This window comes from Eurosta solidaginis, chromosome 1 (assembly GCF_040869045.1).
Source record: "Eurosta solidaginis isolate ZX-2024a chromosome 1, ASM4086904v1, whole genome shotgun sequence".
NCBI classification, from domain to species: domain Eukaryota; kingdom Metazoa; phylum Arthropoda; class Insecta; order Diptera; family Tephritidae; genus Eurosta; species Eurosta solidaginis.
In genome coordinates, this window is record NC_090319.1 from 100,293,938 (window position 1) to 100,305,681 (window position 11,744).

General features: G+C 38.1%; 1 protein-coding gene across 1 annotated transcript; it reads right to left on the bottom strand.

The window, feature by feature from the left end:
- Nucleotides 1–1,256: 1,256 nt before the first annotated feature.
- Nucleotides 1,257–2,416, bottom strand: LOC137236959 (probable trafficking protein particle complex subunit 13 homolog). Its single transcript, XM_067760055.1, has 3 exons — nt 2,186–2,416; nt 1,928–2,123; nt 1,257–1,852 (listed from the first exon to the last, which is right to left on the bottom strand). The coding sequence occupies exon 3, from the start codon at nt 1,739–1,741 to the stop codon at nt 1,406–1,408; it is 336 nt and encodes a 111-aa protein (XP_067616156.1). The 5' UTR covers nt 1,742–1,852; nt 1,928–2,123; nt 2,186–2,416; the 3' UTR covers nt 1,257–1,405.
- Nucleotides 2,417–11,744: the final 9,328 nt, after the last annotated feature.

Consider the following 11,744-nt stretch of genomic DNA (forward strand, 5'->3'; position numbering starts at 1 on the left):
TTACTGCTGAGCCCTGTTCAAATGTGGAAACCACAGAAGCTTTCGAAACACCTGGATCGCAAGAAAAGGGAGATGTCTTAGATTCTTTAAGTTCCACAGCAATTAGAAATGCATCCGCAAATGCAAAACATATGAGAAACAAATTTAGAATATATTTTAGTTCTGTTGGCACGGTTCCATGGCAAGATAAAGTGTATAATAAACTCGTAAACAAAAACGCCAATAGTAATAAGCAACTAATATAATATGTATTAACATTTGTATTTATGAGTCAAAATAAAAAAATGTATGAACCAACCAGTGGTTAATTATGAGTACCTCAAGTTCCCTTCCCTACCAGAAGTAGTTACCATAGCATCGTACGCCGGCGGGTGCACACAATGGTAACAGAAATAAAAAGGAAAAATAAAATTGCTTTAGCGCAGGCAGTCGAAGTTATCTGAGTTTTTTTCTAATTGAAAACAGTTTAGATCCAGTACTCAGGGAACAGTACCCAAAACTTGTGGAAGAGGAACGCATACTCCCCAGGGAAACACGAGTCACTCTGGCTCAACTTCGTTCTGGATACTGTAACAGGTTAAACTCTTACATATCCAGAATCAACCCCGACATACAAAATGTATGCCCCGCTTGCAATGTGTCCCCACATGACACCAACCATCTCTTTAATTGTAATGTGGAACCAACGCCTCTAACACCCCTATCATTATGGTCCACCCCTGTTGAAACAGCAAGTTTCCTTGGACTCCCGTTAGAGTATATTGATGAAAATTTGTGATCGGTCGCACCTATTGGATGGGGCGAAGCACTGCTACATGTTTGATGGTGCGCTACAAATCGTCCTTCCCGGAGGCACACAAATTGTCGGCTACGCAAATGATACTGTCGTCTAAGCATTGGCCAAGAAACTGGATCTGCACAAAACTTTATGCAATGACACCGTAGAAAGAATAAATGAAAGACTGACGAACATGGGGCTGCAAATGCCTAGAAATATGACAGAAGTGGTTTTAGTGAGCTCAAAGCGGACCGTGGATGAGTTAGTCCTATTAGGTGGGGCGAAACATTGCTACAACAACAAAAACTAGTTTACGGGGCAAATTTATTCCACCCGATTGAATGGAAGAAAAAATTTTAGATGAACTTAAGAAACCCTTTCCAACAAGTAAAAAAAGATGTCCAAAGTTCAGTGAACGCAGTGATACAAACCCATCGGTATGATAATTATGATTAAATAGTGTAACATTTTTATTTAAACCTATTAAATACAAACAATAGCTTTTCTAATGTTTGCTAAATGCTTACACATTTCCTATACGAAATACTTCCAGCAATTTCAAATGTTTCTCCAAACACATCAACACCTTATAAATAGCTTATATGTACATGTCCTTTAAAACTTGTCTCAAACCACTTGCAGCTGCAGCGTACGCTCCTCCATTTGCTTTGGCCTTGCATTATCGTAACGTACAAATTTATTAACTTGGAATGCTTCATCTTCATGATAATCTGTATCTACAACAAATACATCAACCACTTTTTCTATAATATACTGTTCCTTTTGTAGTATATTTGTTAGTAGCAACGGACTAATTTTGATAAGTCCCAAACGCGCTGGACACACCGTAAGCGGAAATTCACGTTGTTCACCTGATGCTAATTTACCAATTGAAAACTCTGCAGCACCACTATAATCACAATTGAGTTCAAGTTGTGTTTCTAATTTGACGACTAAATCCATTGGACGTTCTGCAGTATTGGACAAATGACAAACAAACGTAAAAGCTTCACCTATTTTGACAATATTTTGTGCATCAATAACTTCGAGGCGTACATCTTTGTATTCAAAGGGCTGAAATATAAAACCAATGGTAAAATTAATATTGTTATTGAATCAACTATTTCAGTGTTCTTGATATGCACATACCAATCGTTGCAATTGACTCGTTTGCAAACGTCTTTTTTCGCCAAGATTCGAGCGCCATACAATACCTAATTTTCCAACAGTGTTCTCTAGTCGCAGGGTTTTAATGTATTAGATTGTAAATCGGCTTTAACAGTAACACCATCCACAGAATAGGTGGTGCAGTTATGCACACAAATGTAGCTAGCAAATGTTTCACCTGCAATAGAAAAAAGATCGCATTATCACCTACAAATGCTGCAGGACATCTGAAAATTTTACCTAAATATATGGAACCGAAAGATTGTGGCAATAAGATTAATTTTAGCTTTTTAGCGTTCTATTGCTGTAATCAGCACTCCTTATTTTCCACAGTGCTGGTAATTCACGATACAAGTCAAAAAACTGGCACCAGAAGCGTTTATTTTCCATTTTATTTATAATTACGCTTTTTCACTTTTATTGAATTCCTGGTACAAGCTAGATATGGTCTTTACGCTTTCGATAATAAAATTTTTAAGCGATGTTATGTTATCAGAAACCACAGGTAAACTGTATAACATTCACCACACACGAAGAAAAAAGCGTGTGCAATTTTTGCAGCATGCGTAAATATCAAAATCGTTTTGATTTTAGCGCAGTTCTCTGCGCAAATAGCGCAAACACTGCACACACCGGGCAAATCCTTGTGCAAATTGGTAATTGGCACAAGGATACTTGTTCCGTGTAATTGGCGTATAAAGGTTTATGGTCGGTCTCTGCAATAACTTTCAACCCGTAAACGTATTGGTGGAACTTGTTGCAGCCGAAAAGAATAGCGAAAAGTTCTTTTTCTATTTGTGCATAATTAATCTGAGAGCTAGTCAAAGAGGCTGAGGCGAACGCAATCGGGTTTTCCGCATGAAAAATAGCAGCACCGACTGCAAATTTAGAGGCGTCTACAGACAACCTCAGCTGTTTGCGGGTATCAAAATACGTCAGCACCGGTGCTCTTGTAATTTCATTTTTTAGATTAATAAATTCCTTTTCATGAGCATCATTCCAATACCACTGTATATCTTTTTTCAGTAATTCGCGTAAGTTTTTATTTTTGGCTGACATATTTTCTATAAAAGCCCAGGAATCTGTGTAACTCAGGCACTGAACGTGGTGCTGGTAACTTTGTTATGGCTTTGATTTTTTCTGGGTCTGGTTTAATTCCCTGCTCATTAAAAATATGCCCTATGAACTTAATTTCGCGTCTATAAAAATGTGATTTTGTTTTATTAAACTACAAACCTACGTTTTGAGCCCTTTCCAGTACTTTCTTCAATATTCTGTCATGTTCCGCGATGTTAGATGCATGTATCGAAAAGTCATCTATGTAAATTATTAACCCCTCAATGTCACAAAATAATTTTACCATTTCGGCATGAAATATTTCTGGGGCTGCATTGATGCGAAAGGGTAAGCGTAAAAACCGATACCTGCCGTATGGTGTATTAAATGTACATAGCTTGGAGGAGTGTTCATCCAATTTCATCATCCAAAACCCTGAATTCGCATGCAACTTTAGACCCGCTTAATTTAGATTTACATTCATCAATATTCGGAAACGCAAAACGTGGTCGCAAAATAGCTTTATTCAAATTTCGCGGATCTAGACATAAGCGTAAATCGCCATTAGGTTTTGTAACTAACAAAATTGAGCTCCCCACTCGGTTGGTTCTTTAACAGGTGTAATAACTTTTAAATCCACCATTCTACTTATTTCATTTTGTAAAGGCTCATACAGTGTAAACGGAATTTTCCTAGGAGGATCTGTTACTGGTTCCACCTCCGGATTGATTTTTAAATGACATTCATCTTTAAGTAGCCCTAGACCCTCAAACACATTTGAATATTCTTCGAACTTTTTTTTAGGCACTTTACCATATTGACCTGTTTCACTAAATCCATCAAAATGGCGCTTTGTTGACCTATAATATTATTGCAATTCATATTTATAATATAGAATTCAAGTGAATATACTTTCTGTTTAAAAAACACTCGGATGTTGCACTTGCCTACAGTTGGCAATTTTTCGCCGCTAAAAGTTAATATTTTGGTTTTGACATGTTTTTTTAAATTGTTTAGCTTCAATGTATTATACATACTCAATGACATAACATTCGCTTGTGCTCCTGTATCTATCTGACAAATAATCTTGCTGCTGCCAATTTGCACGGTGATGTTCCACTCCCTATTTGACTGACGTGGTTTTAGTTTTTTCATGACGCCCACAAAAAGTTCACTTTCACTTTCGCTTTCATCTTTCTGTAAATTTTTTATGTATTTCTTCCGTTGTTGTTTGTTGTGACAATACATAGCGAAGTGGTTGGGCTTACCGCAAGCATGACATTTGAGACCTGCAGCTGGACATTTGTTTTGATGAAACTGTCCACACTTCGTACATTTCGTTGTTGTCGTTTGCTCCTTCTTAGAGGGCTTTCTGCACTTGCTGTTTGAACGCGTCAATGCCGCAATGGTGCTCACTTCTTGTTCTCCCGAATTTTCAATGACGTTTTTGTGAGCTGTGGCTAATTCAATGGATTTTGCTATGTCGAGTGCTTTTTGCAAGCGTATGTCACCTTCGCTCAGAAGCCTTTCCTTTATTTTTGAAAATTTGTGTGACAGGCCACATATAAAAATGTCCGGTACAAGGTCGTCACGGAGACTGCCAAATTCGCACGTCGAACTTAAATTGTTTAAGACAGCCACATATTCATTTACCGATTCGCTTGTAAGTTGACCACGTGTGAAAAATTTGTAGAGTTCCATCGCTATGTTGGCTTTTGGCACAAAATAGCCCTCGAATTTTTTAATCAACTCACTGTATTCGACCGTGTCCACATCTTCATTAAATGAGTTGAATATCTGCAGGGACTCTGCCCCGAGATGGTGTATTAATAAAGCGACTTTTCGCGCGTTTGGTTGGTCCTGCAAATTTGACGCGCGTAAAAAAAGTTTGAATTGAGTAGACCAATTTTTCCACTCTACTGCCAAATTACTTGCAGCCAAATTTATTGGCCCAATGGTTGAAGCAAAAGTCATTGCTGGCTTTTGTGAATTTGCCACCAATTCTTCTTTTCCGTTTGCCATGTTTAATTTAGTTATTCTTGATTAAGTGGTTCGAACACCTGACACCATGTTATAAATACGTGTTGTCTTCAACCTCGTGCTTTATTTAATGATTAGTCATTGTACATAGAGATGTTTTCTAATGCATAACTGAACTAGGGTTGCCTAGTTCACTTATGCATGTACAAGTTGTGTTGTTATAAATAGTATGGGTATACATATACAACAGTTACAACTCAATGATCTGATTTCAAAGGAAAACGATATTTTTCCATTCCGTGGATCTCGTTTTGTACATTTAGATTTTATATATTACATGATATCAAAAATTTCCCCTTCTATTATGAAGATGTTTCTCAACTTCCGGTTATATGCAACAAGTTAACTTTTAGCCTTTCAGGTAAAATTTCATATCGATTGCAGAGTGGAATATCACCCTTTCTCAACTGCGGGTCGAAAACGGTCTATCTCGATAAACGACTTAATTTTAAAACATTGGACTTATTAATTGTTTATATTTAACTACTCATATGCACTCATTTTTTCGGATCAAAATTCAAAAAAATAAACCGTCTGTGGATAATCCCGTGATTCCAGGATTGTCATTTTCAAATCCCGAGATTGCAAAAGATCTTTTGGAACTCGATGCTTTACTAAAGCTTAGGACACATTGAGCAGCACTGCATTATGCGACAAAATATTCTTTGCATGTATTCTCAAGAAGCAATTCACACTTAGCGGCAGTAGCATTGCGTGTCGCGACCATTAGCGGCAATGTTAATGAAATAGGCAAAAAGTGATGCCGCCGCTAAATGTGAATTGCTCCATAAGAATACATGCCAAGAATATTTTCCGCGTAGTGCAGGGCAATGTGTCCTTAGCTTTAGTGCCAAGAGTAGGAACTGCATAGTGATGTGCCATATCCAATAAAATTCGCCAAAGTATCGAAGTTCATGTCCCCATACAATCGATGTTTTAAATACTTAATAGAGCTGATTCGATTTTTTTCGATTGGATTCTCAAAAAAAAATCGATTAAATCGAGGTAAAAATAGTTGATTCACAAATCACACTCAAGATTGCGCATTGCGCATGTAAACAAAAGATCAGCGGTTATTTATGGGCAATTTTTTCATCATTTTCCTTAGCTCTTGTTTTTTGTCTCTTTCTCCAGCAGTTAAGTGTGACGTAGATGCGCAGAACGAAGCAATTTTGAACTCGCGAATGCGCAATCTTCTGTGTGTGATTTGTGTAGTTGATTGCTGCTCAATTGTTTACCAAGATTGTACCGCTAAAAAATGTCGCCAGTTTCTTTCTCGTTTGGTTGACTGTGGCTCTTTGGCAACATCAAGGAGTACTACCAAAGAGGATAAATATAATAAGAGCCGTCACTCGTTATTTTTTAGGCATTTACTCGATGTAAACTATGAGGTAGTCGCTACTTTCTTTTTGGGCGAGATGTTTATAAATGTTCCTCCATGCATTTTCATGGGGTATTTTTGTATATTTTTCCGACTGTATTTAATTAATTATTTAATTCTCTTTCCAAAAAACACGTTTGCATAAAGTGACAACACCGCATGGATAAATGGAAGGCAATTCAAAAATGTCCCTCATAAAACAATAGTAGCGACTACCTCACAGTTTACATCGAGTAAATGCCTAAAAAATACCGAGTGATGGCTCTTATTATATTTATCCTCTTTGGTACCACAGGGTTATTCACTTGTTCCTCCCATCGGATTGAGATTGATAGTATATTCGATACCTAAATATCATGCTTTCTGTGTTTATTTCCAGATATTCCACTTTTGTGCGCAGACATTTCTTCAGTTAGTTCTGCATTCTCTGCAATGTTAGCTTAGAAATCACAAGGAGAATAATTTTTGCTATACCCCTCTATTAATCTCTCATCATAGCTGAGGTATCGAGAGTCGATGGCATGGCCCTTTTCAAGAGTAAAGTCATGTCGATGGATTATGGTCATCTCCGTCGAACCAGTCGATAGGCAGGCCCGACGAGAGGGGGTGGAATGTGGGTATTCCCCCGTACACGGGGCTTGTCAGGGGGCACGCGATTTAGAGGTACTAAGACATTTTTTTTTAATTCAGGAGAGTCTTTAGTTGTTCCATGTGAAAATTTTAAGCCGAATTTCAAAAGCAACGAATATTTATAATAATTTTTTGCCTGGGCCTGAGGAGACAATAAAAACATCAAACAAAAATGTGTCTCTCAGGGGGCCCGCGATTTAGAGGTACTCAGACATTTTCTTTAATTCTGGAGAGTCTTTAGTTGTTCTATGCGCAAATTTTAAGCCAAATTTCAAAAGCAACGAATATTTATAATGATTTTTTGCCTGAGCGGAGACAATAAAAACATCAAACAAAAATGTGTTTCTCAGGGAGCCCGCGATTTAGAGGTACTAAGACATTTTCTTTAATTCTGGAGAATCTTTAGTTGTTCCATGTGCAAATTTTAAGCCGAATTTCAAAAGCCATGAATATTTATAATGGTTTTTTGCCTTGGCCTGAGGAGACAATAAAAACATCAAACAAAAATGTGTTTCTCAGGTGTTACGGCGAGCACACCTAGTGATGGGGCGAAAGTGGCGATACCAAAAGTATCGAAAACAAGAAAACGACAGATCTGCGATCACTAGCGAAAATTGCCACGAGTTTCCGGAAAAAATTTGGCGAAGGCAGAGAGAAAAAAAAAACCCGCTATGATCGGGAGAAAATTTTATTAGCGAGGAAATTCTTAAACTGGATTTTCAACAGATTAGTAAATTTTGCGTTAATATTTCGCCAAAAAAAAAAACAATACAATTTACTTGCAAACTATCTCTTTGTCAATTGATTATATTTTTGGACAAATCAGGACATATTTTCGAACGCAAAGTCATTAAGCACCAGCAGCAGCAGAGCAGGGCGCATATGTGGCTGAATTTTGGAATTGGAAACACGACGCCAGCCAGTGGTTGTAATTACTCATATACACACCCCACATTTGTGCTTAGAGAAAAATTTAAACAAAGCATGAAAATGGTTGCAATTTCGTATGCGAAGAGCTACTTGGCAATAACCAAATCGTGTGACGCACCGAAAAATAACAACGAGAAGAAGCACCGCACCCACATTTCGAGCAGCAAAATATTAAAGAAATTGTTGAATACAGCAGCCAGCACCTCGTCGTCGTTAACTTCAAAATTTGTCGATGAATGCGCCTGTCAGCAAACCACAAATCTATACAACAGATAATATATTGGTAAACCATGAGCAGCGCTGTAACGCCCACCAATAGTTGGCAAGAGACACCAGCTCAAACTCGTTACCGCCAGTCGTCTTTATAACAACAACAAAGGCAGCAGCAGTTAGCAAATTATCCACTATAACTTCATCAACAACTGTAACCAAATGGTTCCATTTTGTATCCTCTTTGCTAATCACCTGCTATTTTTTTCGGCAGCTTGTTTGCTCTTCGTTACATTACTTTTAGATTTCGGTGTATGGAACAGTAAAAAGGGGGGCCGACTATTCAACTAAATGATTCAATTGAACTCAGCAGCATCAACTGCAGCAACAACAACCAACAGATCCAGTCGTGACACTAAGACCAGCACGAAGGCGGTGAGTTCGTTCCGGACAAACTTATGTTAGATTCATAAAATAATACTATTTAAGATATACTTAAAATTATGCATGTACATGAGCTGTAAAGGGGGAGAATACGCGCCAGTTATACCCAGTCAGCATTTTGGAAGTCGTATCTGAAAGTTGATTGAAAACGCTTAAATTTAAAAGTATTATTTGTATATGAAAATCAATGTGTCGTCGGGAGAAGGGTGTATCCTGGACGGGATTATTCTCGAATAATCATTTGTAAGTCATATTTTCTTTCCCTTTTTATTCGCTTTATCATCTTTTTCGATATGACATTTGATTCGCTTCCACCATCATTTTTTTTTTATCATATTTAAAACGATTATCCCTCATATGAAATAATGTTTTGGAATCATTTGTGAACACGATAACGATTCATTTTTCCATTCTATTTAGTGCGTAATTCAATACTATATTATAAACCTATTATTACCAGCGGTTCAACACATCGGAGCTTCCGAACAACGGGTTCTTACACTGTAACCTGGGTTTTTTTGAAGACGTGTCGGCATAAACGCTGTCGGACATCGTAGTCTAGGGACAGCATACACATTTCCTTAGGCCTCGACCACATTTTTATGTAGTCATAATTTTTTTTTGTGAATTTATTTATCGTGAAGTGTGAGCATAGGAAGGCAATCGGATTTTCAGCGGAAAGTTGGTTCAACTGTTTAACAAAAATCGGTATTTAGTCGCAAGGAGTAATCAAAGCTTATTGATACGGAGGTAAATTCGTCATCCAGATGCTGGGTGGGTATGAACTCCATTTAAGATTTTTCATGCATAAAATTTAGAGGCGTGAACTAGGGTCATTATAGAAGCGTAAATAATTACGGTATATCCAATTTGAAATCTCGGATTATTCAGTTTTAAACTAAGGTTAACATAGTTAAAGAATTAATGTCAGCGGCTGAAGCATGATAAGCCTATTACTACGTAAATACATACGAACTTTAAACGTAGATTATACATAAAACGAGTGCTTAAACGGTTTTGAAAAGCGTAAGAAACGTTAATAAGCTTAAAATCTATAGCACTTGCGTTGTTCGCAAAAATACGGATAGGCATACATACCTGAAATGACATACATAAAGTGCATATTTTCACAGACATGCAAACCTTATAATACATAATATTAAAAGTAGGCAAATTAAAGACAGTTTCTGAAACTGTCAAACACCGATACAAATAGATATTACCATCTAAATAAATTAGTCGTATATGTTCAAACACAATTTGTTTTCGCGGATAGAATAAAATACAGCTCAATAAAATTAAATTAAATATACCAAAAATAAAATAAATTATAATAAAATAATAAAGTTTATAAATAATAATAATAAAAATAAAAGAAAAAGACACAGTAAAATTAAGCTAATTCTTCAAGAGAAAGCATAAAATACAATAAAACAAGATGAGATAGACTAAAATAAGAAAGACAAACAAATAAAATAAAATAAAGTACAATAAAATAAACTATAATAGAATAGGATACAACGAAATAAGCTAAATTACAGCAATTGTTTTTTTTTTTACTTCCGCCCCCATACTTAATTATATCTATGGCCTTCCGCTAACTTTGGAACTAAAATTTCTTCTTGAAAAGAACATGAGATTAGCCTAACCTTGAATTTTTTTTTGCTTAGGGTTTCCCTTATATTCGTTTGAATAAGCCTTAGTTTAGGGTTAGTATTATAACCTATATTAGCCATAAGTACGGAAGAAGTCTTTATTAAAATGAATTGTCAATAAAATTGTAATTAAAATGGGAATGCTGGCGTCGCCATTTATTTAGAAGTTACGTAGAGTTACCAGGTAAGGGGCCACTGAAAATCAGGTGCGTCAGTGGCCTTGGTTATTGAGGGTGGGAATAAGCACCGGGCGTCGCAACACCACCCGCGGCGCCCCCCTATATATATTCGGCCTTCTTTGTTTATTTTCCTTTTTGTTTTCTTTTAATTTTTCAGCGTTTTTTTTTTTGATTTTTGATTTTAGCGTTAGTAACCGGCCATGTCCGGTTCGGTAATTTTTTTTGCGTCAGTCTTTTTTTGAATTTGAATTTAAATTTTTGAATGTTAACGGTCTGTCCGGGACATCCGGTTCGGCCGGACGTTGTTTTATTTTGTATTGATAAGCGTTTTGAGTCGGTCTCTGCGCTTCTGTCGGTTTTTTTTTTTTTTGAATTTGACAGCTGCTAGTTTGATAGGCATGATATGACTTTTTTTCTGTTTATGGCGCAGGAACAGTAAGGTTGGCAAGTACCCGCCCCAGCCGACAATGACTAGCCATTGCGCACCACCACATCATGCCGACCGCCTTCCTTACTGCTTCCACCGATAATGCGATCCCATAACAGATGGCGCCCAACGTGGCACCTGAGGCGCTGGTCTCAGTGGTCAGTTCGGGCAACGTGTGAAGTTGACCATTCCACCAGTCCGAGGTGGGCAGCCACAGAAGCAGCCACCTGCGTTGCGGTGGAATGGTTGACGGATCAGGTTGTCCGGACTGGTCATTGAGGGCAGTAGTCGAAGGCGTCACTAGACTTCACGTCAGTTATCCGGATTTTTGTATTTCACCCGATGAGGCAGTGCTGAACGCACTTAGTTTTTGTAAGTGGGATTCTAGTTTGCCGGAATGTGGTCCGTTAGTCGGCTTTGGAAAATATTTGTCCGCTAATTGGGTTTTTTTTTTGTAATGTTTAAATTTTTTTATAACTTTTTCTTGCCGAATTTGTGTTGTTAATGTGAGTGCGTGTGTGTATGCGGTGAAAGAACCCCAGCTCATCCCAAGTCCCAGGTGGTAGTTTAGAATACCACCTGGACTGTGACGGGTTGAGCTGGGATTCAGAGTGGCACTCCTTCCTGTCCCACCAGACTGGGGAACGGTTTCGAAACCGCTCCACCCATTGCGGCGGAGGCAGGAGGGGTGTCCAGCGAGAATGGACGGGAGGCCTCAACACCCCCAGCCAGTCCCAGGGGCGAGCCCCTGCGTTTCGGCTGGGCGTGTTGAGACCAACCCGTGTGTGCCTGGTACCGACCCTAGTGGCCCCAACCAGTCTCGGAGGGGGGCCTTAAGACCCCCTCG